The 26,455-nt window shown below is 45.6% G+C and overlaps 2 protein-coding genes across 11 annotated transcripts in view; one reads left to right on the forward strand and one right to left on the reverse strand.

The window, feature by feature from the left end:
• The window catches only part of LOC116943206 (tetratricopeptide repeat protein 7B-like), a 126,421-nt gene extending 115,081 nt beyond the window's left edge, over nt 1-11,340 (reverse strand). For 3 of the 4 annotated variants that reach the window (XM_032955876.2, XM_032955874.2, XM_032955875.2), the window contains exons 1-5: nt 11,107-11,339; nt 8,572-8,726; nt 5,986-6,154; nt 2,300-2,430; nt 48-166 (exon numbers count right to left, since the gene is read on the reverse strand). In XM_032955876.2, the coding sequence (XP_032811767.1) occupies nt 48-166; nt 2,300-2,430; nt 5,986-6,154; nt 8,572-8,726; nt 11,107-11,227 (695 nt within the window). In that variant the 5' untranslated portion in view covers nt 11,228-11,339. Of the gene's footprint in view, nt 1-47; nt 167-2,299; nt 2,431-5,985; nt 6,155-8,571; nt 8,727-11,106 lie in introns of all 4 variants that reach the window. The other variant, XM_032955873.2, reaches the window with a different exon arrangement.
• An 11,979-nt stretch (nt 11,341-23,319) lies between these two features.
• The window catches only part of LOC116943205 (SPARC-related modular calcium-binding protein 1-like), a 65,550-nt gene continuing 62,414 nt past the window's right edge, over nt 23,320-26,455 (forward strand). For 2 of the 7 annotated variants that reach the window (XM_032955871.2, XM_076067709.1), the window contains exon 1: nt 23,321-23,904. In XM_032955871.2, the coding sequence (XP_032811762.2) occupies nt 23,815-23,904 (90 nt within the window). In that variant the 5' untranslated portion in view covers nt 23,321-23,814. Of the gene's footprint in view, nt 23,905-26,455 lie in introns of all 7 variants that reach the window. The other 5 variants (XM_032955867.2, XM_032955870.2, XM_076067710.1 and 2 more) reach the window with 4 other exon arrangements.

The following is a 26,455-nucleotide window of genomic DNA, read 5'->3' on the forward strand; positions in this document are numbered from 1 at the left end:
GATACTGGGCGAGGCGTTGGCGGGCCATGCTGACCGCACGGACGTACCCGTTGCGGATGCTGAGCACGTGCGCGCTCTGCAGGCCGACCTCCAGGAAGTAGCCCATCTCCTGCTCCGGAGCCGACATACACGGCTTTGGGCTGCGATTCTGCGCGTTTGTAATCGCCTGTGGACAGCAATCGTTACATTCATGCTCAATTCAACCTAAAAAAATAAAAATAAATGTATTTTAGCAGGTAAGGTCCACTAAGCTATTTTGTTCTTTTTCAGAAGCGACCTGGCCTATCGTGTGGAAATTTGTAACAGTCAAATACTCAGAACGAATGTTGTTTCTAAATGTGGAAAATCCATACAACCACGGAGAGAACATGCAAACTCCAAATATACAGGCGTCATGGTCAAAATCGAACCCACGACCTCCTGTATACCAGAAATTGTCTTTTTCTCCAAAATGTTATCCCGATTATGCTCTCGGCGATCATGAGAACATGGAACCATCTAGATTTCACCCAGGGCAGTGCAACTCCTTTGTGTTAAAGAACGTATAACCCTTCAATTAAATGCTCATCCATGAATCATTATATGCTGATGAAACCACATTTTTTTATGATGTTAAAGATTAATAGCACAGTAATACTCGAACCTATGATGTCACAAGCTCTGAAGCGGTATGTGCATATTCAGATTGTGCATAACAGTTTTTTAAACTCGCAGCAGATGGAATTGGCGAGCATGCTAATTGAGCGAAATTGTAAATATATAACTGAAATTGTGATAAAAAGAAACAACTTACAAATGTGAATACAACCCAACCATTCCATTACAAAATGGGCCAGGTACGCTTTTAGCGAAATCACACAATGTCATGCAAGTGTGCAATGCAATACGCAAAAAAACCCACGGAGTTATGCCGACAGTGTTGGCCGTCTGCCACTAACCGGTGGCATTCCGTAGATAACAAACTTTACGCGGAGACAAAAGACAAAAGGAAACACATGCAATGTCTGAACATTTTTGCTGTTCTTAACTCCCGCCATCAGCATGGCGGCAGTTTTCCCACAAATGCGCACGTCCGTGCATTTGTGTGTACCGCGGTGTCAGCCAGCACTACCGGCGAAATAACATTTTGGAAAAACGAGTTTAATTTTACAACGGCTCTATCCAAAGGCACGGAGTAATAACGTAAATGTCATAAATTATTACAGCGGGGATCATAAATGGACATTACAATATGAATAAGATTTTAATAATTAAAGACACATTCTAATGGCTAGGCACGATGAAATATGTTTTATTAACTATATGGTAAATCATCAACTACTTTCTGTACATGTGTAGCTGCTACTTAACAGCTGTCATCATGAGCAGGAGGGGGGTCACCCCCAGGGTGCACACAAGACACATGTGGCTAAGAGACACTCACAATATTTTGCCCCCCGAGTCAAAGTTAAACGTACTCAGGGTTTGTCGACCCTAAATATAGCGTGGCAATAGTCATTCATGATAGCAGTAGATTCTGCAACCAAAAACCACCGGATTCCATGCACTAGTCCAGACGTGGGCAAAGTACGGCCCCCAGGCCGTATACGGCCCGTTGGGCTTTTTAATCCGGCCCGCCGAACTTGTCCAAATATAATAATAATTACTAAATTAAATTTTACCTTTCTCCTGTAATGCCCCCATTTCCCCATTAGATGGCGCACTTTGACCGGGAGTTACGACATGTTTTTTGTATTGTTCATGTTCGTGCAATTCGTTAAATTGCCTTGCTTATAAATGCTTTGCTGCCTGTTAAAGGCCAAATCCTTTCATGTAATGATTTTTAACACGTCATTTATATTAGTACACACAAACACTCCATCCATCCGTTACTGGCCCGGCCCCTCTGTCAAATTTTAGAACCCATTGTGGCCCGCGAGTCAAAAAATGTGCCCACCCCTGCGCTAGTCAGACACGCCCCAACTTACGTGTGCACGCCCCTACATAGAGATCTGTGAGCTTGACCTTCATTTACTCTCATAGAGATCTGTTAGCTGCAGTGACCTCCGCTCACTCTCATAGATGTTAGCTACAGTGACCTCTACTCACGCTCATCGCTGAAGTGACTTCATATACTCTCATAGTGGTCTGATCGCAGCAGCAGAAGCAGCAGCAAACAGTGGGTCACCGCGAATCTGTAACCTAACCAATAAAAACCACCGGGAACAATGTTGCTGGCAGGATACCCCCAAATCCCAAAAGGTGTGTGCCCCTGGTTGCGTGCCCCCCCCCCCACCACACACCACACCGCGAGACTGACCCGCTCGGCCTCCTGCAGGTACAGCAGTGCGATGTCGCCCGCCTTCTCGTAGCACGTGAGGATTTCTTCCTCGCGGTCGCTCTGCCGGCTCCGCGATGGTGACGCTAGCGGCTGCTGCTCCAGGCACAGCCCTGCGGAGCGCGAGCAGAGAATTTACATTCTCGTGCGATACAGTCGCCTCCTTATCACGCTCCTATCGCTTCTACCGTGGTTACTGATCCCACAAACTTCACTCATTGAGGACTCCAAACTGGCTCCTTTGTGTCATCCATATTGCGTTCAACCACTGTACCTACAGGTCAAAACATTTGTCTTACTTTTACTTTTTCGCGCTACTTAACTTTGAAATTCCCTCCTATTGCCTCGTGTGTTTCCCCTAGTAATTAGAACGTTGCACAATTCAAGATCCATTAACTTTGATCTTTTATAACCTCAATAGTGCCGATTGTTGCTGTCTGCTTTGCGTTGTGGCGTTTTGAGCCTTTTGCTGAGCAACAGTGATTAATAAATAAAACAATAAATTGATTTATATTGCGTTTAAAAGCGATCGCTGCTCAAGACAATGTACATAACCATTTGGTATATTTATTTTATAGTGAGACGCATTCAGTCAGTCAGTTATAGGCAGAGGTAAAAAGATCTTGAGCCTGAACTAGAACAGGTCAAAGAAGTTGACAGCACGGATGGATAGGTGGAGCGAGTTACAGATTGGGAGCTTAGACAGAAGGCTTTGATTGCTGTAGTAGAGGGTGCATGGAGGGGAGTACAGATAGGCAGGGATGAATCCATGATGAAGTGAAGTGTGATCTTGGAATTGATTCAGGACTATTGGATGCCAGTTGTTGGATTAGATTATTCGTGTGATGTGGTCTCCTTTATCCACTCATGGCTTGTTTGTAAATTAGTCAAAGAGAGTTGTCTTGTGATGCACAGACACGAGTGCCACAGTATGTCACTGCCAACCACAGTTTGGTTTTACTCGGCAACCCCAAAGGCTCTCAAATAATATATATATTTTTTTTATGCCGGCAAAAAAATATTTTTGGAAAAGCAGCATAAGTACTTGTGGCAACATTTTACTGCCAGAAATCTGCCTCCTTCTGCTGCAGCCCCATAAAAGGGAAACTGACTGAAAGCAGTAAATGTGAATGGCTTTTAAGCTAACTAAATGTATACAAGCATTTTTATGAGAACGTTCAATCACACTCAACAGCACAACAACAACGCTCAGCATTCATCCAGCGCATGATTTCAGGGTTCACGGAGAAAGGGACCCCATTTCTGTCGCTGAAAAACACAAAATCGTGTTTTACCCAAGGCCTAGCGAGACTTTCCCAGTCAGAACGTTGTGGTGGCACTCGGACCCGTGAAGTTTACAAAGTGCGCGGCGTCAGCTGGATACAAACACTATTGCTCAGCACATCACAAGCGCACCCACACTATGTATACATCAAATGAAAGGTCAACTATTTAAACTGGCGGGAATGCGAGTGCAGACCGACTGAAGAAGTAAACATTGGGTGTAGGCCGCTAGCCAGTAAGGAGATAAAAGGCAGCTCAAGAGTGCCACTTGGCGGCCACCTCGACGAAGTGGAAGCGTTAACAGAGGCCATTACTTTCCAAATTGTAATTTCATTTTAATTATGTTTTACGCAGCTGAATAAGTAAGGCACATGCATATGAATGAAAAATGAATCATCGTCACACAGATTCACGCTGCGAGTATTTGAGGCACAATAATGTATCCAAGACTGCTTTTAAGAGATGACCTGCAAACACAATGAATCCAATGCTAACAACGAAAAACTCAGGAACGGAGATTTTGAAAACTGATGGACGAAATTCCTAGCTTATCACGATTTTCTGTGCCATCATTTAATTCCAAAAGATTTATTTTGAAATATAAATGTTATGAATTCTCACGAGTCACCAACGAAGCCCTCTGTGAGATGGATGCTGCATAGAGGCTTTGCTGTACCAATCGCGGCTTATAAGCAATCATATCACACTGTGATCAAGTGAACATGACAACTCTTCCAGATCAAGGCACGGCTTTCCCGTATTTCACGTCCAAACACACCATTGAGCATGACTCTGAAAGGAACAAGAACAGACTCTACCTCCAATGTTCACTCGTTGAAATTTTACCAATTTATTTGAAGGAGAATCGTGGACATGTGCACATGTGATAATACGTGTTTGTAGATAGCGTCGTTCATGCAAACTGCATTTCACAATAATGCACAATCAGCAACACAAAGGTGCATGCATAGTCACATGTTTTCAGCCAATTCGTGAGTGTCTATACATGTGAGAGAAAACCGGAGCACCCAGAGAAAACTAGTGGATGCTAGAGAGCAACACTCTATCCCATACAGATGGAACAATTGGAGACGAGCCCCCCACTTTGCTGTACCGCCTTCTTTTGGCGAGCCAGGGTACGGAACCTCCTCGACACCCACAGGAAGGGAGTTTAGCAACATGCCATCCACCAACCCTCGCCTCCACAGTGCTGGATTACAGGCGTGCACAGCCACCACCTCCCAGGGCTGTACACTGTTGGGATGTGTGACCTATCAGGTACTGGGTATAAACAGACTGCCCGAAGAAAAGCCTCAAGTATACACGAGGCAAAACGCCGCACACCAAAGGTGCCGTATACATGAAGAGATCGCGGACCTCCTTGCGTACTACTCCCTTCAGCCCTTTGCCAATCCACTGTTGGGTAAGGGCCTCCCCACGCCATGCAGGACACAGGGGTTATTTGAACATAATTCCCCATGCTGGGCCAGTGCAGGTTAGTGAATATGGATAGCGTATACATGGGAAATCTGAAGTGCAGTATAACAATTGATTTTTCTATGCTGCCAATCACGTAGCCCAGCAGAAGTTTCCAAAAAAACGTTTGGGGAGATGGTGGTTGCCCATCCCGGCAACATCCAAACTCAAATCTTTTATCTTGTGGCATCTGACAAGATCGGATGCATTCCAGGTGCTTTGGTCAGACGATGGAGAAACACTGGCGCATGTATGTAGAGCAAAATTTGGAAACATAGATAAATAACCCAACATTTCTCCAAAAGTAATATTCGTTTATTGGTGGACATTCTCTCAGGTGCTAATTTTGTCCGACGGAAATAAGTGGGAATGGGTAAAGGTAAAGTGAGTATGGCCAACATGAACTAGTCCACCACACAGCACAATCACTTCCTTTCTTCTGCTAGACCCTGGAGTTGCTGTAAACTTGACACACAGCCTTGAAGGTCAGTTCTTACAGTCTCCACTGTGGCTTTCAGTGTCCTCCCCAAGTTACCACTCCAATGCCTGTATCAGTAAGCTGTCCTCCTGCATCCTACATACGTGTCCACCCATCACCAATCACAAACTCCTTTTCCTGGTGACAACTACCACACTTTGTAGCCATGTTTTACTGCAGGCTACCAAGTTGTGTAATTGGGAAGAGAAATAATAATATGTATTTATTCATTACTGAAAATCCACAGCAAGTTACAAAGGTATAATACAAGAGTGTATCGAGACCTGGAATGCGGGAAAGCTGTGCCTACTTAAAACAACGTACATCGGGTTTGCATGATATGATAATTGGAGAAAAATAAACCAGGGTGATAAAAAAAGTTGGCAGTGGCGGCAGGGAGACAAGGTGCGATAGAGGAAGGGGGTGGTACCTCGAATGGCGTAGGCCTCGGCAATGATGCGGATCTTGTAGACGGGCGCGCCGATGAGGGTGAGGTCGTCCAGGCCAGCGCGCACGTACATACCAAGTGCATCCTTGAAGGAGCCCTCCAGGTACAACAGCTTGCCCAGGATGATCATTGCCTCCTGTGTCATCTCGGGCTGGCCAAAGACAGATTCAGGCATGAGACAGGGCCAATCACCCAGAATATTGAATGGTTTTCGCGAGTTCGGTGACTTAGGGAAAGACCTAAGATCAGATGGTGAGTTATTGTTCGGACATCTTGAAGGTTGCATGTCTATTGTGCAGCAGCTACAGGAATCTGGCAGAGGACAGAAAGCATTGGCAAAGTGTGGTGGCATCAATGACTTTGGCTATGATGACATCTTGCGATGAGTCAGAATGCAATTAAAGAATAGATTTTTTAAATCTCGTTTTTACCATCCCGTTTGTCCTGGGTCATCTGTACAAACATGTTCACTCTCATATCCTTAATGTGCATTACTACAAATTTGCAAGAACTGTAAATAATCAAATATTATGGGTACGATTTTGTGCATCTATCATGAGCATAATAATCGATTTTAATCAATGTCTATCAATTACATTTAAAGATCCCTTCAACAACATCTACATTAATATAAAATATAAATATGCTCGGTCCTCCACACCTTACTTGATAAATGGTTGGGTTTGCCGATTTCTCTATTGCTTAGTGTCTAGAGTGTTGTAAGGTTTGTAAAGTTAAGTCTACACCCAGCACAGGTCAACGCTTGAGATATTTGTACCCTGTATATTTAGCCTCAAATTTCTCTTGCATTTCCAGACGCACGATGGGAACCGAGTGCGCTTCTCAACCACGGCGAACACCAGTGGGCATGTGGTACATGAACGGAGCCCCTCTTAACCAAGCGAAGCAAAGTATGATTAAACAACCACCTTAACCACAATGGCGTTGCAGCGTTCATCCAGCAGTGGATTGATAAAAGGGCCGTACCGTACATTATATGGTGTGGCAGTGTTTGCATCAATCCAAGATGTTGGGTAGTTATACAGTACTGCCCCCTTGTGTGCAATGCGATGTGCACGCTACATTATCCACTTGCAGTGCATTAAATCATGAATTCGTTGTCTCATGACGCAGCGATAAGTGATCCAATAATAATTATGGAATCAGGGCTTATGCATGATAAAAGGCACAAAGTTTCACAATAAATTGTTCAAAAATGTTGAGTCAATTGTGTTCGTAAAATGATAGCTTTTTATACTCTCAATTGACCTCCGCTATTTAAGTGGCCAATAAAGTGACCATTTGAGCCTCCGTATAGAATTTATCTTTCAATAATTTTAAGACCTCGTTTCATAAAGTGTGGTTTGCGGTGAAATTCTAACGAAGCAGTTGTATCAAATGCTATGTTAAAATTGACAGCGTTTGCCACAAAAGCCTCACCTAGTAGCGCAACACGATTTTAAGCAAGCCAAGCAAGTATATTTGGGTCAACATCCACAAAAGTATTCAGTAAGCTAGTTGGTATGGTTTTTTTCCACAATTCTATTTGGATTATTTTGCATGTGTAAAGACAGGAGAATTCTAAGGAAAAAAAAAGTTTACACACAGAGCACATCATATGCTTATGACAAAATCAGCCACAACCTGCCCAATCTCGTCAGATTCCAGAAGCTAAGCAAAGTTAAGCCTAGTTAGTGCAAAAGGGGGCAGTGTGGGAATACCAGCTATGGACTGCGTGTTGGCCAGGAGATAGTAGTACAGAAAATTATTCTTGAATATGTGTGGAGATGAGCATCATCCCTTCATGAGTCGGATTTATCTGTGTATTTTAGCTTCGACCAAAAGCTCATTAAAAATTATAACTGGCAAAACACTCCAATGCATGGCCCTTTATGAGGACTTTTCAAAATAAAAAGTTAAAATATGAGAATTCATCTCACACACTGCTTGCTTTATTTCTGAGTTGTGGGTGTTGTGGTACATTCAATTTTTAACTTTTATAGTTCATTATACCGTTATAATTCGATTGTCGACATTTGGGGTTAAAATTCTATTTTAGAATCAGTGTTTTTTTATTGTTGCCACTGTCCCAAATGCATTTTCTTATTTGCCTGCGTATATCACTCGCATACGATTCACTTAATCTGTAAATAAGCGCTTACAGACTCAAGCATGGCCCACGAAAAGGTGTCACATTTGCTAAATGGAACGAGCTCAGCCGGCCGCCCTGGTTAATATCGCCAGTGTGCTCACCATAAATACTTACCGTATGCTTCACACTGAACGCTCGGAGGTCCAGTGACACTATTTGAACGCTGGCCAAATGTGCGCGCGTCATAGTCCAACTTTGATCAATTACTGGCAAATTAATCAATGAGGAACAAAAAATATGCCAGCGTCGCCCCCTGCAAACGGACAAATGCCCATTTGCAACTCGTTACTGCCTATACTTTGTACTGCACAGGGACAACTGCCATTGAGGGGGTTCCTCCCCCCCCCCCCACCCCTTGGCAACAGTTGTGCAATGCCACGTCTGGTCGAACGGCTTCGATGCCACCTTTCGGCTACCTTCAAATTGCCCTTGTTAAGGACATCTGTGAGATGTTTCTTGGCCTCTGTGAGCTTGGCCCCTGACGCCCTGGGCGAGGACCCAGCCTTGAGGGGGAACTCTTTGAGATGCTGCTCCAGCAGGGCCTCCCCGAGAAAGAGTTCTGCTGCATCGTCTGCTCGCACGTCGCACAGAGGGCACAGTTCACACCAGCTCACTCTGTTTATCACGATTGCGGAGCACAGGCACAAAATCCCAAAATACTAAGCAACCAGCAACAAACAGCACTTAATGAAGGTGTAGTTGATGCGTTAATACGTTTATTGAATTGAGCAAGGTGATGAGAGGGGATTCCAAAGCAGAGCAGTGCGAGGAAAGAAGCAGAAAGAGGAGTGTTTTGACCTGAAATACTTAGGGTGGTTAAACACCATATGGAGGTATCTGAATGGGTACTTGGAGATGGTATAGTCCTGATATCAATTTACTAATAGATGAGATCATATCCATGTACTCCACCACGCTTGTCAGCATTGGTTGATGAAGGCGGGAAGCAGAGGCGTGCGCATAGTACAGTACAATATAATGTGCTGTACTGCCCTCTGCTGACAATACAGCCCTAAATGGACACTTATCTGGTTACAAATACCAAGCTTTTAACGATTCACCTCCAGAACAATTGAATAAATCGTCATCATTCGGGGATGTCATTGAATCCCAGAACTACTTATTTTTGTCTTTGTTTTTTTTTGGGATCTCATTTTTATTTGTATATAATTCTCTTTCCATATAATTTTCAGTTTTGTTTCCATTAGTCAAACTTTCCAATTAACAATTCGATGCAACCATTGTGAGCACAATAATCAATTTAATCAATACATCGATTGATTCTTTCCCTCTTAAAATACCAAAACAAATCATTGAAATTCATTTTTAAAAAAGTCAATATGCAACCTTATCTCAAGACGTTGAATGAAAAATAAATAAGATCAAGGAGGGGGGCTGGGAAATGATTTCTCGGTAAATAAGATTACTTGTGATCGCATAAATAAAATACTTTTGGAAAAGATACTTGTCATACATAGTCAGAGGGAGAACGTCTTAAGCAGATGCTTGGAACACCCGGCTTAAATATGCCGTGCGAATGAGCAAGGAGGCAGTGCAACCTCCTGTTGAGTAGAGCTCATCAATATTATGTCGATGTGCTTGGGCAGGCTTTGTGCTTTTTAATAAAGGTTGGAACAGGGACAGACATTACCTCTTAAATATATATCTTATGAAAAACGCATTTGTGAAATGTCCCAGACTGTAGGAAAAGAGGGGAATCTGTGAGGGCAGAGATATAAGTGGAGATGTGTAGATAAGGTAGCTCATAACTTGCAGGGTTAGGCCTCACCAAAACTCGAAAGCAAGACGGTGAGTGAGGAGAGCAGTCCAGGAGGAAAGGGCATTGTGAATGTCAAACGAGAAAGGAGGGTAATGACAACAGAAGGGCATGTATGGTTGGAGGAGGGTGGAATGGCAGGTCAGGCGGGATTATGGAAAAGCAGATGAATTGAAACTGAATACTAAACTAATTTTATTTTACCAGGTGAGGCCCACTGAGCTATGTAGCTCTTTCTCAGAAGCGACCTGGCCACAAACGATATGCAGGTCGATATGAGCAAGAAGCTACCACGGGATACAAAGGGAAAGGTACAATCGGCATGGGCAGTTCGGCGTGGAAAGTGGGGAGCATTCAGAGCTGAAAGGTGAGGCAGATGGAGACAGGGGGCAGACGGAGCAAGGGGCAGGTACGTTAAAGAGATGTGCAGGAATGGCAAAGCCTCGAGTAGATAGGGCAGCCCAATGCAAGCCGGGGCATGTCATGATAAGACCGGTAGGGCAGGCAACAACTCAGACAGACCAGTGGTGATGACAGACCAATGTGAGGAATGGCAGAGCGAGTTAGAAGGACAAGGGGAGTCGGAGGGACAACGGGACTGGGATAACGACAGCGAATTGGCAAGTAGGGCGGACAATACGAACGAGGCAGGGGAAGATCGTGCGATGGGACATACAGGCAGATCGGGAGGTCAGTGAGACAGACATAAAGACGCAATGTCAGACAGGGAAGGCCGGTCGACTTGTTGTGAGGCGAGGCATACAGAAGCCGGTGAAACTAACAAGACAGAATGCGGGAAGACAAACAGGGCCGTACATACAGAGAGGCTATGTCCAATGCAAAGGAGGCCTGGTGCGTCAGTGATACACAGAGAGAGACACAGGGCCCAGCCGGACAGACGTGAGAGAAAGAAAAAACCCCGAAAATAACAGAGGCAGAGAATGCGAGAAACCAGAGCGCCTGTTAGGCTGGCAAGGAGGCAATGTGGACAGAAAATCTGCTAGGCCAGCCGTACACGGAGCGACAGCCGTGAGTAACAGAGAGACCGGTCACACAACACACACACCACACACACATGCACACGGGGAGTTGGAGCATTAGAACAGAAGCAACACACACACAGGCCGCAGTTCAGACAGCGCTGGGGTGTATGGTTTAGTGTTCGTGGCTGTACCAGACGCGATGAGTTTCCCTGAGAACTGTTTGACGAGCTCTGGGATTCTGTCCCACTGACACTCGCCACGGCAGCGCTCTATCTCCAACTCGAGCCGGGTGCCCGCCTTCCTGGAGGCCATTGTAAATCCTCCTCTTCTTCCTCTGGCACTCCCCGCCTCCTCTCTTCTTCTTCCTCCTCCTCCTGTGCCTTTCTCTCACTCTCTCTGTGTGTGTGGTGCCGCGTTGTGTGAGGCTGGCGCCCTCTCGCGGCGCGCGATGAACACGGCAAGCGCACGAAGCGCAAGGTCCCGGGGGGGGTATGGGACGATGTGCGGTTAGCACCGGAGGAAATGTCGATGAGCTGCTAAACTCTTTTTCACGGACGTCCAGTAAAAATGCGACTGCGAACGATGCGAAAACACGACAGCAATGCTACGTATGGGAGAGGTGAGTGAAATCACGTGGGAACAAGAAAAAATATTTCACCAGGAAAAAACCCACGGAGTTATTAGCTTATTTTTTTTCAAAAGCGACCCGGTCATAAATGATAGCTGAACGAAGTTGGCTTATCGTGTTGAAATGCATAACAGCCAAATAATCTAAACGCGCGTTTATAAATCTGAAGGGAGAACAGGAAGACGCGGAGAAAAAATAAATCTCCACACGACCACGGGGAAGGAGACCTCGCAAACTCCAAATATACAGCAGGCGTCAGGGTCAGGGGATTGAACCCTGGCCTGCCTACCAGGCAAGAAAGATAATATCACACCACCGTGTCCACCCAGAGTTGTAACAGTTCACCAGATAATGCAGTGCAAGGACATTCATTCATTTTCGCTTCGGGTATTTGTCGAAAACGTTTTGTGGAGTTATCTACCACTGATTGGTAAACCACTGCTGGATTATTTGACAATACTTCACCAATGCCAGTTGGTTAGTGCCAGTTGTTGAATGAGAGAGGGCCCAGCATCAGTTGAGATATCACACGCCACTGATGTTATCCGTGTGCGTGTATAAATCGGAGTGGTCAAAATATCCTCCATAACATTAAAATATGGGTTACATCGTGAATTCAAATAAATGGTGTACGTAAGTTAGTTTTTTTTAAGCAGTGTACAGTATATAATTAAATTAGAACTGTGGTATGTGAAAGGTTAAGAGTTTGGGGTGATTGTTAATGGTTATGGCTGGCCTTTTTCATTATGTATTGTTCACTCTTTAAATCAAAAACCTATTGTTTGCAATTATAGGGTCACTGGCTCTGTTATTGTGTGGTTTCACCTTAACCCAACCTCTTAGTTAAACAAGCCGTGCAGGCTATCATTCACCTTCAAAATTATCATCAATTTATTATCAATGTTAGTTGTGTGTTTCTTTAATGAATGTGCACAGATAGAGCATGATTGTATTTCCAGATCAGTGGACGCCACACTCGGCCAAGAATTACGCCTTTCGTTTGCACGTAACCCCCCCCCCCCAACTCTCCCCTTACTTTCAGGGAACAATTAAATAATGATCGTTTTAAACCCGCCTTTCAAGAGCGTGTGAATTTTGGGACCCCCAGAGCCTTATTATTTCTAGAATCGCTCAGCCAACCCCTCCGCTCCCTTCACCCCAGTCACCCTCCACCCCCCCCCTTTCCCCCCTCCTCCAAACACTTCTCTCAAACGCCTGCCAAGCCTCTTCAGTCATAACGATTGCGTCTCGTTTCAGATGCCACCAAGAGGGCCAGCACACACAGTGCCCGTTGTCCAAGTTGTGAAGTAAAAGCGGCCGTTGGTTCCACAGTAAGCGACTGTGCAAGTTCAGGCCGCGAAACGTTCGTCTTTAAGGACGTGACCTAGATGTTACGTGTTGCCCACTGCTGGCTTTGAAAGACGTTAATTAAAATAGATTAGCAGTAAAAGTTGTGAGTATATCACGCAATGTCAGTGTCCAATTGCAATTTATAAGCTCTATTCAAAATGTTTGGTATTGATAGTTTTACAAAAAAATTGTTCCAAAAAGACGAATAATCCTTCATGATATTACGCATACATCAAATTGAAAACAAATCTTCAGACTGATTGAGGATTTCTGGCTGAAAAAGTGACATGTACCCAAACTAATAACAGCTACAGTTATTAATCATACACAGCAACTTCCTAACCTATTTGATGGAAACTAATTAAACATTCTTTATACTGTATATATTGTTCTTAGCGTACAAAAATATAACGGTGTAATTATTTTTACTTCAAAACTTGATTATATGATCCGTTATACAGTGCCAATCTATCATTTGCAAGTGATGTAAGTAAATATGCCCATGGACGAAAGACGAACACAACAAATATAACAATCACGCAAGTTAACAATAACGTCTCCCCCCACCACTGCCCAATCGCTCTCGCCTAGGCGTGTCTTCTTGGGTACACTCTGCCGCCTTACGATGGGTACCCTCTTAGTTATTCCACCTCTACAGGGGGGCAAGCGAACACCTGCACCCCCCCAGACCCCTCCTCACCACCCCACCGGCCCCCACCAATCCAAGACGGCCGATGCCCCCCCCTCCCCATCCATACGTATACCTCCCACAACCCTTCGCTTCTCCCCTATTTTTTTTGTTTCGTTGTTGAATACAAAAATGCTGGTGGGGGGGGAAGTTCATGCGGCGGTCGCAGCCTTTCATGCGCTGCTCAATACGGCGTGAATGTGCAATTACCCGGCCAAACAAGAGCGCCTAGCCGGACCCCGGTGCGGCCAATGCTGACGCCTCGTAATGGGAAGAATAATTCCTTGTGACAATCTGTAAACAGTCGGAGGCGGTGAAAGACGCAGGTGTGGAGGACAGAAAGGGGCGATCTTTTCAGCCGCCGTCTCTCGCACCCCCCCCCCCCCCCCCCGTATGGAGAGGGCTTATTTTGAGAGGCTGGCGCTCCCTCCGTCCCAGGGATTTCAATGAGATCTCTGCTAACTATACGCGCAGCAGACTTTCGCTGAACATGTGTTCTTTTCTTCCGCGGTGGGAAAAATATATATGTACGCCCGCGAAGTTGGGTGGAAAGAGTCGTGGTGGTCGTAAGATGCGGTCTTTTTTTATGGCGATTATTTAAAACGGCGTACTCGTACCGACGGGAAGAAACATGTTTTAATGAGTTGGCCGTTGTGAAATTAATTAAAGAAAATAATGTTGTGTGATGACACGTTCTTCCCCCCAACAGCTTAAGAAAGTTTTCGTGACTAATTTGTGGTATAAACATCGGTCTTTCAAACCTATTCAGTTATATCGCTCTTGCTACTTGATTCAACTTATGAAATTAAGTTTTACAAAACTGAGTTTCAGTTTCTTTAAGTATGTATTTTAACTTCTTTCGCACCGTACGTAGCCAACCATGCTAATGGGAGGTGCTTATGCCATTGTCGGCAAGATTTTTGTTACAATTGTAAACGTCAATTACATATCTGTATTAAACATGACTTCATATTTAGCGGTAACTACTTTACATTTCTGCTTTTACACGTATGCATAACAAGTCCACAATTTTTAATGAGAAGATACTGTACGAAATTATACACACTGGTATTTATTTAAGTTAATAGGCTTACTTTTAAGTCCCGTCTATCATAATTATCCATTTACACTTGTTGTAATACAAATAATAAGTTAAATGTACATACGACATGTGCAAATATATAAAATAGAAGATAAGTACTCAACATAAATGCAAATGTGTAATTCCACAGTCATGCAAACCTTACACGTGCATGTTTTTACTGCTGAATATGACGGATTAATTTTTTTATATTTCCATTATATCTCTGCAAAGTGTAAAACATGTTTGTGATACTGCATTTGCAGGAGTCCACAGGCACAACAACAAAAACGCAAACATTCGTTAATGGCATTGCCCTAAAAAGGAAAATAACATATAATAGGCGTAACTTCAAATGTTGTCCCTCCTACTTAGCACACAGATCAAATCTGTGGCCTATTTTGTTTTCTTTCTTTCTGGACAGTTTGCAAATTATAACTTGAATACCCACGCATGGAACCTCGGGTGTTAATTGCAATGAAAAGGCAAGCAGAGCCGCTCTGTCCCGCTGTTCACCGTGCACTCAAATGGCCCTAAGAAGACCTTACAAAGGGTCTGAGCCTTAATCTGCCGGGCTGGAGAGGAAACTATAACAACCCTCTGGGGGTATTGACCACCCTTGAGGGCTCTTGACAGGAACCTTGTGGAGACGGTACCTTATAACCTGCACTTAACCTGGCCCAAAGCTGACTTCTTCGTGGTCTATGTATCCCCAGGTATCATCTGCATCTCATTAGGATGCATGCTTGAGGACAATGTCTGCAGAATTAAGATAAATTCGCCAGATAATGCCAATGTCGCCACTGTACCCAACATGCACGTATGTTGCCCGTCGTGCTATAACAGCTATATACTGTATTAACATTTGTATTAATGTATGTTGAACTTCTTTCGCACCGTACGTACCCAACTGTGCTAATCGGCATTTGGAAGTTCCACAAATCAGGCAACCTCACAGTCAAATTTAAAAATCAATTTCATAAAAATGTATAACATTTGGTAATCGTGCCATTATTATAGCACTGTGTATCACGAAGGCGCTGTTTTTACACACATAGTCTGTAGTAGTTTCACACTTGGAGACGATGTTCCATAGGTGTATTCTCAATTGAGTACTTCGTGGGTAATTTTTTTGAGTTTGGAAAACTTGGACCATGACGCACAATAACTTCCTCATGACGGACACCAACCTCCTTAATTTCAGGTGATGCCAGAGGATGTTTTAATGTCCACTGTGAGCAGGTAATATACCACCCGCAGTAGAAACAGGACGGCCTGCCACGAGCTGTCTAACGCAGTACCGCTGGGCCACGTCGCTATCCCCAATAACACATATGTGGTGTGTTTTTACAGGAAATTATCAGCAGTTTTAGAATATATAACTTTCTTTATTGAATAAGTGAATGTTTTTAAGCTGAAATGGCCATGGTGGAGGGGAAGCACATGAACGGCTTAGATCTTTAGAGTATTTGGTTGCTATACATTTCCGCCAGATAAGCCACTTCGTTGAGCTGTCATTTGTGGCTAGGTCGATCCTGAAAAATAGCTACACAGCTCAGTGGGCCTTACCTGGTAAAATAAAAAAATATAGTTTCGTTTTTAAATGTCACTAACCACTAGTGTTAGACGTGGCCGGCAATAAAACTCAGGTGACTGACCTCACAGGACGATGCGCCTACCACTATGCAACTGTTTCGGGCGAATTATCTGTTACACCGAATCAACATAATACAATCAAGCAATCCAGCAAAAGGGCCTGAATCATACATTGTTACACCACCTGGCCGATAAAGGTCAAGTTAACATGGTATATACTGCACATATCTGGGGATCATTCAAGGAAATAAATACCAATACTTTGTATTGAACTTGACAAGTGATAATTGACATGGGCTTTTGGACTCATTAGAGAATAGATTGAAATGCTGCACTGATAAAAGAGAAATACAGGTCGGGAGAAGCTTATAATTTTTTACAAATAAAATGGCATTATATCCACGATAGATTGATGAAATCTGGCTCAGATACGATTATAGTTTGCTCAGCAAATCATCACAGGATCTGAAAATGGCTTCAGGAGGACCAAACTTGGCATATTTATCCACTTTTCTTGAGCAATTTTATATTTTTTGCATGCTAGAAAGCCCATAAAATATCCAAATAAGGCACTCAACAGGCAGAAAGCTGTTTTCTGTACCTCCTCCTACAGGCATTAACTCATATCCCTGTATGTGGGCATCACGCAAGATAATGGATAAATCGCTATGTGATCCATCAACCTTATCTCTGAGCTGCCAGATACTGTAACAAGCGTTGGCCACCACACCTTGGAGTAAAATTGGTTACATTCCAATCCCTCGACAACATTAGAAATCAACAGAAACCTCACTCTTTATGTACTGTATGTACACAGGACTGCTAATGTTACTATGTAAACATGAAGGCAACATTGTAAATGGAGGCTCATCGTTGTACTAAGTTCTGTTGTCAAGTTAAAAGAATTACGTACCAATCACATCAGAATTGTGATGATAAAAAACATTTCAATACATAAACAGTTGTAGAATTATGATTCGAGAAATGTAATTCAGCTGTCCGTCAACCAATCGCTGCACTAAATGTGTTTGCCCACTCTCCAGGTTCGGGCACGCCATGTGTATGTACGTGTATGTTGAACTTGTTTTGCACATATTCTTTGGGTCTTTCGGTAAAGTCACGTAGATAGGTTCAAATAAAATAACACCTACGTAGCCAACTTTGCTCATCGGATATGTCATCTCAAATAAGCAAACTTATATTTTGGAAATATAATCCTTTTGTGTATTGCTAATCCTTGCTTGCACTGCTTTTGCTTCTCATTTTGTATGTGGAATGACAAGCACCTTTCAAATAAATCGACAGTACAATTATTATTCTTAGTTTTTTCGGTAAAGTCACGTTGAAGAGAAACAAAACTAAGAATATGAATTACTGCAGTCACGAAAGCTTTAAATCAAAATTTAGTACAATTATTGTTAATTTATAAGAGAGTTCATAATGAAATGGGTGCGAGTTCATGTCTAGGCCTGTTCACCACTTCCAATGCCATCTCTTAAATTTTCTTTACAAAACATTGCATCGGCAAATTACGTTTCTGTTCCTAAACGATCACTCAATAATTGTGCGTGTGCGTCGTAGTGAGACGTGCAAATGTGCACGTAAAATAATGTTTTGCTTGTGAATGGGATACAATCATATAAGTGTAAATGTATAAATTGTCAAGTTTAAATAAATGCAACTTTGGACAGAGTGAATGAGTTGTACGTTGAAATAATTTACACGGGACTAATTCCATCATATCATAGTTGTGATCGGGAACATACTCGAAAAGAATAATGCGTAAATCACAGCACACGACACCGACAAAGGCTTTAAAAAGAAATAATTCTGTTTTGGGAAGCCAATTATTTGGTGATTATTTGGCGATGCTGCTGCTGCTTTGACAGTGGCGCAAACAAACGCAAATAACAAATAACAACGCATTAATCAATAATAACACTGTGGCCTTGAAAGGAAAAAACAATCTATAATAGGTAACGCTTCGAGCAATGGCCCTTCTTCATGCCACATGTATCCAGATAAGCGTCTACGGCCGTCTGGAACGCTCTTCCTTCCAATGTTATAAAACCACGGGAGCTATGCAGTTTAAAATCTAGATTGAAATTGTATTCCTTTAGAACTGCTCTTATTGTGTTTAGTTTGTTGTCCTTCCCCTGCACCTCCGATGAACACGGTTTGCTACATACGCTGCGAAAGAAGTTAAACATGCATACACATACATCATATTAGGGTTGTTGATAAAAGGAGCTCATATTTCGAGTGAAAGCACTTCCTGATTGGAGTCCTGAAGTAGATGCCATGTCGTACCCAATAAGATGTTGTGGGTTGACTCTCCAACACACGGATTGATGTGCTGCTGAAGCAGTAATACATTTAGCTCCCGTTTGATTCACGTGACCCTTGTGCATTCATTGGCTGGCTGTGTCGGGTGGAGGAGGAGAGTTTACGACACGACACATTTTATACGATCTAAACCCAATAAAAAAACAATTATGAATAAACGCATCGCTCGTTCGCACGAGCGATGACATTTGGTAACAAAAAGATGGACGTGTCGTCTTATACCTGCAGGCAAAGACATCGGCGTTGTATCTTGGGAAACATGCGTTTATATTATTGAGATTACTTTCTGCTATAAATTTCCATATGATAAGCCACTTCCGTTCAACTATCATTTGTGGCCAGGTCGATTCTAAAAAATAAGCTAATAGCTCAGTGAGCTTTACCTGGTAATACAATGTTAAGTTTAGTTTTATTTTGATTTATTTTTTAAAGTGGTTTGTTTACCTTTCCTATTATTTGCACTCCTATCGTGTTTTCGTTATTATTTGTTGTTGTAACGTTCTGACCCGCCCCTACTGGACATCTGTGGCAAAAGAGCTTCATAGCTCATCAGATTCCTCCAGTACAAATAAATATTCCGATTCTAATTCTCACAATACGCATCGCCGACCTGCGTGAACAACAATGCATCTCGGCGATGTTGCCCCATCGCGTGCCAAAGGGGCCGTCCATAAATGACGTCACGCGATTTTGGACGATTTTTGACCCCCACCCCCCTTCGTCACACGGCGTCACAAAAAGTCAGACCCCCACTCAAATTTGACGTCACAAAGCTCTGTCCCCCCCCCCCCCCAAATAAATAAAACATGCTTCAAATCGCTTTAAATTTTTGTCATTATAGTGCGTATATAATGTGGCGCTGCACTCTGATGTTGTAGGAGAAAACATTTATTAAAAAGTCTATTTAATTAAGGTGAACGTGTTGTCTATATTTATTTAAAGTTGCGCATTTTGATGTGACGTCACATTTCTCAACCACCCCCCCCCCTCGTCTCGTCACAAATGTCTGACCCCCCCCCTAGGTGCGTGACGTCATTTATGGACGGTCCCAAAGCGCGGGGGTTCTCGTCCTGGGCTCGGTGCCGCTCGAGAAAAGGGCCTCGGGCAAGCGCACTCCAGACGTGACGGCAACTCAGAGGCGGATAAAAATAAGTAACATTTTTTTTTTAAACTAGTACGGTAATGTACCGTACTAGTCATGGAAGAACTCCACGACTCCAGGAAGTGGCCCCGAAGCTTGCCATAACGTAAGGGACCGTAAACAATTAGACCCAAGCCGAAACATCACATAGAATTTTTTTTAAATATATATGTTTTATGATTGTCATCAGTATGACATAAGTATACCAAGTCTGCAGTCGATACCACATTGGGAAGTGGGTTAACATTGAGTTACAAGATTTGAGGATAGAACAACACAGACAAGAACAACAGACAGAGTGAGCTAAATAAAAGCGTGTAGTAATAATAATACGATCCAGCGTGGCCGCTTACGCACGCCTGCGCCGTGAGCTCCATGCAGGGCAGCAACCCTAGCGAGAGACTGTTCCGCTCGCACGAGGCCAACAACGTGGACGGGCAGCCGCAGTTGTTTCCTTGCACGCGATGCATCAATCAGAGCCTCACTCGGACCGAGGCATTGCTAACACAAGGAGAGCCTCGGTGAGTCTCGTGGTAATTGTGTCAGGAAGGTGCAGCTAGCTGGCTCGCCAGCGATGATTTCTGGACGACCAGATCATCCGGAACGCGCCCGATCTCGTCTGCTCTCGGAAGCTAAGCAGGTTTGTGCATGTATAGTGCTTAAAATTGGCGACCACGATACACAGAACGGGCGCTGTACACTTCTGCGGGCTTGTAGGTTGTAATTCTATCGCACCGTACGTAGCCAAAAGAAGTGTGGGGGAAGGACAACAAACTACAATGTCCACAGAGGGCCAAGCACCAAGAGGCATCGCTGCACCATGATATGCTTCAACGTCTATGTTCCGCGCCTTCATTCGCGTGGAATGGTCAAATAAACCCACGCCATGCAGGGTCGTGGGGCTGATCTCATCCAGTCATGAATAGATTTGAATTAAAAAAAAGAGTTATGAAGCTGTAAGGCATGCACGTCCAAGAAGCTTCAGAGGCGCGGCACATCGTTGGCAAAATGTTAACTACCTCGCCTGGTATACAGGAGGTCGTGGGTTGGATCCCGCCGACCCTGACGCCTGCTGTCTATTTGTAGTTTGCACTTTCTCCCAGTGGTCGCGTGGATTTTTCTCCGAGTCCGGGTTTTCCCTCCACATTTTCGAAATATGAGTGGAGCGTACCTTGCCTGCTATAAATGTCCAGGTGATAAGCCACTTCGTTTAGCTATCATTTGTGGCCAGGTCGCTTCTGACACAAGGAACTCCGCAGTTCAGTGAGCCTTACCTGGTAAAAAAAAAAGTTTAGTTCATAGTTGTATAGTTTAAATCACAGACGAGCTGGAAGGCAGACAGAACCGGCACTACCAACAATTGCCAGAGTTATGTGGCCCTAACTTGGGACGTTTGGCTCACCCCATTAACGTGGGAGGACACCGGCTAACCCGGAGACAAACCACGCCTACGAGGGGACAACAACGCCATCCGCTTCATCTGCGCACGTCCGCTATGATAGGGTCCACGTTTTCTCTACCGCCTTCTCATGGCAAGCCAGGGTATGGCACCTCGAGTTTTGCAACAATTTTGCGATTCCACCAACTCCTCCGCGTCCACAGTGGTGGTTCTACAGGCGTGCCCAGCAGCCACCACCTTTACCAGGGCCTGTGCACCGGTTGTGACCGACGTCCCCATATCGAGCACTGGCCACAGAGTAAAACATCGTATTTTATTTACTTGTATTTTACAAAGTAAGGCCCACTTAGGTATATTTTTCAGAAGCGACTTGGCCACATTTGATAACTCAACGAAGTGGCTTATCACGTGGAGATTTCTAGAAGCCAAATACTCTAAACGCACGTTGATTGTAAACGTGGAGGGGGAAACCGTAAGACCCGGATAAAAATCCACGTGACCACCAGTACTTGAAATGCCTAAAGTACTGTATAAACGAGCCAAACCGCTGCACACCAAAATCGCCGTGCACATTAAGAGATGGACAACCTACTTGCTGTACTACACCATGTGGCGAAGTTTATTAGCTTTTAAAGGTGGGCGCCCAAAGCTCATTGTCTCGGTGTGATCCGCCAATCACGTTTATAAAGCGCACGCCGTGGAGCTCAACGCAGGCAGACTGCATGTACACTTCTGGAAAAATCGCCCGATGAAGCTGGTTGTTGTAATCACCAGCGAAACGTCACGGAACTCAGATTGTCGTGGGATTACCCTCCAACACACCGGTGTGCTGAAGTAGTCACCAATTGGCACGTTTTGTTTACGTGACAAACCCTGACTGATTGGCTGTGTCGGGTGGTGGTGGGTTAACGACACATTTATATTTACGCGATCTACCCCCCCCCCCCTCCTTTATTAATTATGAATGCATATACAATGAGTCTTGTAAGAGCTGTATCGCCATCTCCTGGCCACCTCATCGGTGGTCAAGAGATGGCGGTGCAGCAACAGAATTCCTGCGCGCTCGTGATTAAGCCTCGCTTGTAAAGAGACGCGCGTTATATAAAAACGTACGCACTTCACTGAATCGATCCGTACGTAGTATTAGCCTGTGAAATGTGTGGTGGCTTTTGCTCCAGGTTCTCTTGGTTTGCGCTCGGTACAAGAAGCCAGCCACTCACTCATGGAGCGGCCGAGTTCGTCCGAGTCAGTGGCGTAACCACATTATCAGCTCGGGGGGGGGGGGGGGGGTGCCCAAATATTGCTCTCGTTCAATACAAATGAAACGCGGAAGGGACACGACATTATTTTCATCGAAATTAATTTAAACCGTGTTTTTAATAAGTGTGTTGTTCTCATACACTGTGGTTGACAAGATATCTCGTGGTGTCTGTCGCGGGGGGGGGAGGGGGGCCCTACTCGTAGCTTGGGCCACCGTGGGACGTGAAGGCGACCCAAGGCGCCCCCTGGCCTGGACGCGAGCTACGGTAATGTCAGCGGAGCAGGACCCTCCAAAATAATAAAAAAGAGTGCCTCGAGACTCGTGAGCGACACTTCGTCGAGTTGAATAAAATAAATGACTCGCATAACGAATATACATCAAGTTGTTCGGTAATGCTCTCCGCATATTTTCTACAAATATTAAACAAAAACACACCACTTCGTTTGTGTTGAGTCAAGTTATGGGCTGTTTGGACCCGGAATTGGCAGGAATTGAAATCGGGTGTCCAAGATAGTATGACGATGAGCGCCGTATCAGTCTCACCCCCCCGCCCACCCATCCCCTCTCCGCACTCCAACCATAACCCTCTCATCCCATCCCCTCTCCGCACTCCAACCATAACCCTCTCATCCCACCCCCTCTCCGCACTCCAACCATAACCCTCTCATCCCATCCCCTCTCCGCACTCCAACCATAACCCTCTCATCCCATCCCCTCTCCGCACCACCCTAACCCCAACCGTTTAGCCCCTCGCTTATTCTCTGTAAAATCCCTCTCCCCCCCCCCGCCCCCCACGTATCTCCACCCCCCCTCCCACTACCACTTCCCCGAATTCAGCCACCCTCCCCCCTCCTCCCAAACCATCCCTCCACCCCCCCCCCCCCAGTTCCATCCCACATCGCCCCCGCCCCTACCAGAGCGCCGCGAAGGGGCACTCCGTTCCAATATAGAAGCGCTCTGGCGGCGTTCTTACCGCGCCCTTCTGCGACGCGTCCGAGCCGTGCAGAAGAACCCAGCTCGCTACCGACATCAATTAAATAAATAAATCTGCCGCGACTTCCAGGCCAGTCACCCCCCCCCCCCCACAATCATTAAAAAAAATTACTCCCACCCCGCCAGCTACCTACCCGACTTAACTCGAGCGCAGGCGAATGTTTTAATTAAGCCATTCATTGCGAAGCCGTCCGTCTCGTCGAACGCGCGTGCGGCCAAAGTGAGAGCTCGCGGGTCTCGGTAGGAGGAGGAGCGCATATTGACCGTGGCACTCACGCGCGCGCGAGTCGGCATCGAACGAGCGGCCACCTAAATCCGGGGCGTTGGGCTCGACGACTTCGCTTGCTGCGCCACGGCACCCCCCCCCCCCCCCCCACCTGCGATCTCCCCCGGGTCGGGTTTAAAGCTCCGCGGCGATGGTCAAATGGGCGTCTCTGGCCGTGCTTCAGTACGCGATGCTGTGCGCCCTGCTGCCGCAGTGTCCAGCGCAGAAAGCGGGGCTCAGGGTAAGTTCGCTGCGAGAGGATTCATGTTATTACTGTTGCTCACTATCAACGCGACGAGCGTGTCTCTCACCCCTCCACGCGCGTGACACCGTCGCTTGCGAGTTAGGTCTGAATCTCAGCTGGGTCTCCTCCCCGTCTACGATGGACTCAGCCTTTAAATGACTGCAGTACCTGGTGCGGTGTCTAAAGTGTCGGTCCCCGGGGAGATAAAGGCGTCCAAGTGTTAATAGGCGCCCGGACAGCACTCGTCTATGTCAGGCTATGTGGGGGATCTTTGTTTTTGTCCGTGTCACTGTCGCAGTGTGTCTGTGTGTGTGCCTGTCTGATCCCGTAGTGTAGTGGTTAGCGCGCTGTGCTGTACACCCGGCGACCCGAGTTCGTTTCCCGCTGACTGTCAACACACCAGTGACGATTAGTTGAACCGATCCTGGGTCTCCTCTAGGTCGACTCAGCCTCAAATGAGTACCTGGTGCGGTGTGTGTAAACATCGCCACTGGGGAGACAAAGGCGGTCGTGCGTGGTGCTGGCCACCCACCCCCTCGTGTGCCGTACCGGCCTTCATAGGTGCTCGCTAACAGCACTTGCCCCAACAGTCTGTGAAGCCTTTACGGGGGGTCTTTGTCTTTTGTGTCCGTACGCACCTCTGTGAGCGTCTATGCCCGACTGTGCGCGCGTGTGTGTGTACGTCAGGGTATCATCGGTGGCGCAGTGGTTCTTGCACTGAGCTAAGATTCCGGTTCTCTGAGTTGAACTCCCAGCCATGGATAACATCAGTGGCAATTTATATCTGAACCGGCCATGGGACTCTTCTAGGTCGACAGCCTTAAATACATACCCAGTGCGTTGTGTATATTTTATGAAGGCGGCCGGCCGTGCTGCTGGCCACCCACCCCCATTGTGTGCCGTGCCGGCCTTAATAGGTGCTCGCTAACAGCACATGCCCCAACCGCCTGCTGAAGGCTATATGTGGAACCTTTCATTGCGCACGTGTGTCTGTGTGTGATTTTATCATTGGTGGCAAAAGTGGTTCTTGTACCGCTTAATAATTCCGGCGAACTGGGTTCAATTCCTCGTCACGGACAAATAAGTGGCAAGCGGCATCCGAACCGGCCACGGCATCCCCTAGGTCGACTCAGCCTTAAATGAGTACAACTGCGGCCGGGCATGATGATGGCCACACCACATCATACTGACCTCAATTAGAGGCATGCTCCTTAAGATGACTTGGGAGCAGTCAATGAGAGAGTCCAATAAAAGACTCTACGGGGATGAGTTTTTTTTGTCTTTGCACTGCAAATTCAGCTGTATGAGCTCGCATCCTGGCCACGGTACAACATCAATGAGAATTAGATCCTGAACTCGACGTAGGCCTTTCTCACTGGAGGCCGATTGAGCCTAAAATTACTATCTGTTTATGAAGAACATAAGTAGCTCTGTGGAGACAAAGGCGGACGGGACGTTCGTGTGCATGGCCACCCCACCGCCGCTGTGTGCTTCGTTGACCTAAATAGGCATTCGCTAACAGCACTTACCCAGGAGTACTATGGGAGAACGTAGGGTTCGATTTGCGCGTAAATATCGTCCTAGACATTGACGCAGAGTACATCCACGCTAGTGGAATTTTGGATCGAAATCAATTGACATGCCAATTAGGTGTCCACATATAACGAATTGGGCCGCGACAGAGCGCTAATTGCCTTGGCCGATTCCGCAACGGCACAATTTGGCATTCGTCGGGGTTCGGATCATCGCAGAGTGCGTTTGTCGGTGAATATAAAAAACTGGCGTGTCCGCGGTCATTCGCACGGTCACGTCTCCATTGTGTGCGTGAGTGATGTACACGAATGTGTCCCGCGGAATATGGATTCGATGTGCTTGAACGCGAGCGCACGATTGTGGAGATCTGTCCAGCCGCGTAATTTCATGGTCATTACCCGTATAATAATAAATACATATTTCCCGCACCTCCGATTAGCACGGCTGGCTACGTACGGTGCGAAAGAAGCTCAACATACGTGTATATAAACGACAGCACACCGCCATTTCGGCACTGAGTGGCGGTGATGTCACCACGGCGATTGTGCCAGGCTCGGTGCACTTCGATGCCCCGTGAAGTGTGGAAGGTTGGCAGGCAGGAGGTCATGGGACAGACCCAGTTGCCATGGGTTAACTGACGGAGATGACTGGTAGATGCGCCAACTGTGCTCCCCACTGTGGCACGCACATGTAATAATCTATGTTTATTAAATAGGAATTTCCGGCCCTTTGTCAAACCACTTCTGGGTAGAGGGCCTCCACTCCCCACGCCGGGTTTGGTCATGATAATCTGTCTAACCATACTTCACCACGGTAGTTTGGGCAGGTTGGTGAATGAGGCACCCAGGATATTACTCGCCACTGATGTTAGCCCTAACTGGAAATCAAACTCAGATGGCCAAAGCTCTCCTTTTCGAGAGAGACCATAAAACTTAGCATCACTTGCTCGCTCACTCACTCGCTCACCCACAATCGGCTACGTGAATGTCTTCGATGTCATCTTAGCATTTGATAA

The sequence above is a fragment of the Petromyzon marinus genome, chromosome 17 (assembly GCF_048934315.1).
Source record: "Petromyzon marinus isolate PM22_M1 ecotype Great Lakes invasive population chromosome 17, UKy_Petmar_22M1.pri1.0, whole genome shotgun sequence".
NCBI lineage: Eukaryota > Metazoa > Chordata > Hyperoartia > Petromyzontiformes > Petromyzontidae > Petromyzon > Petromyzon marinus.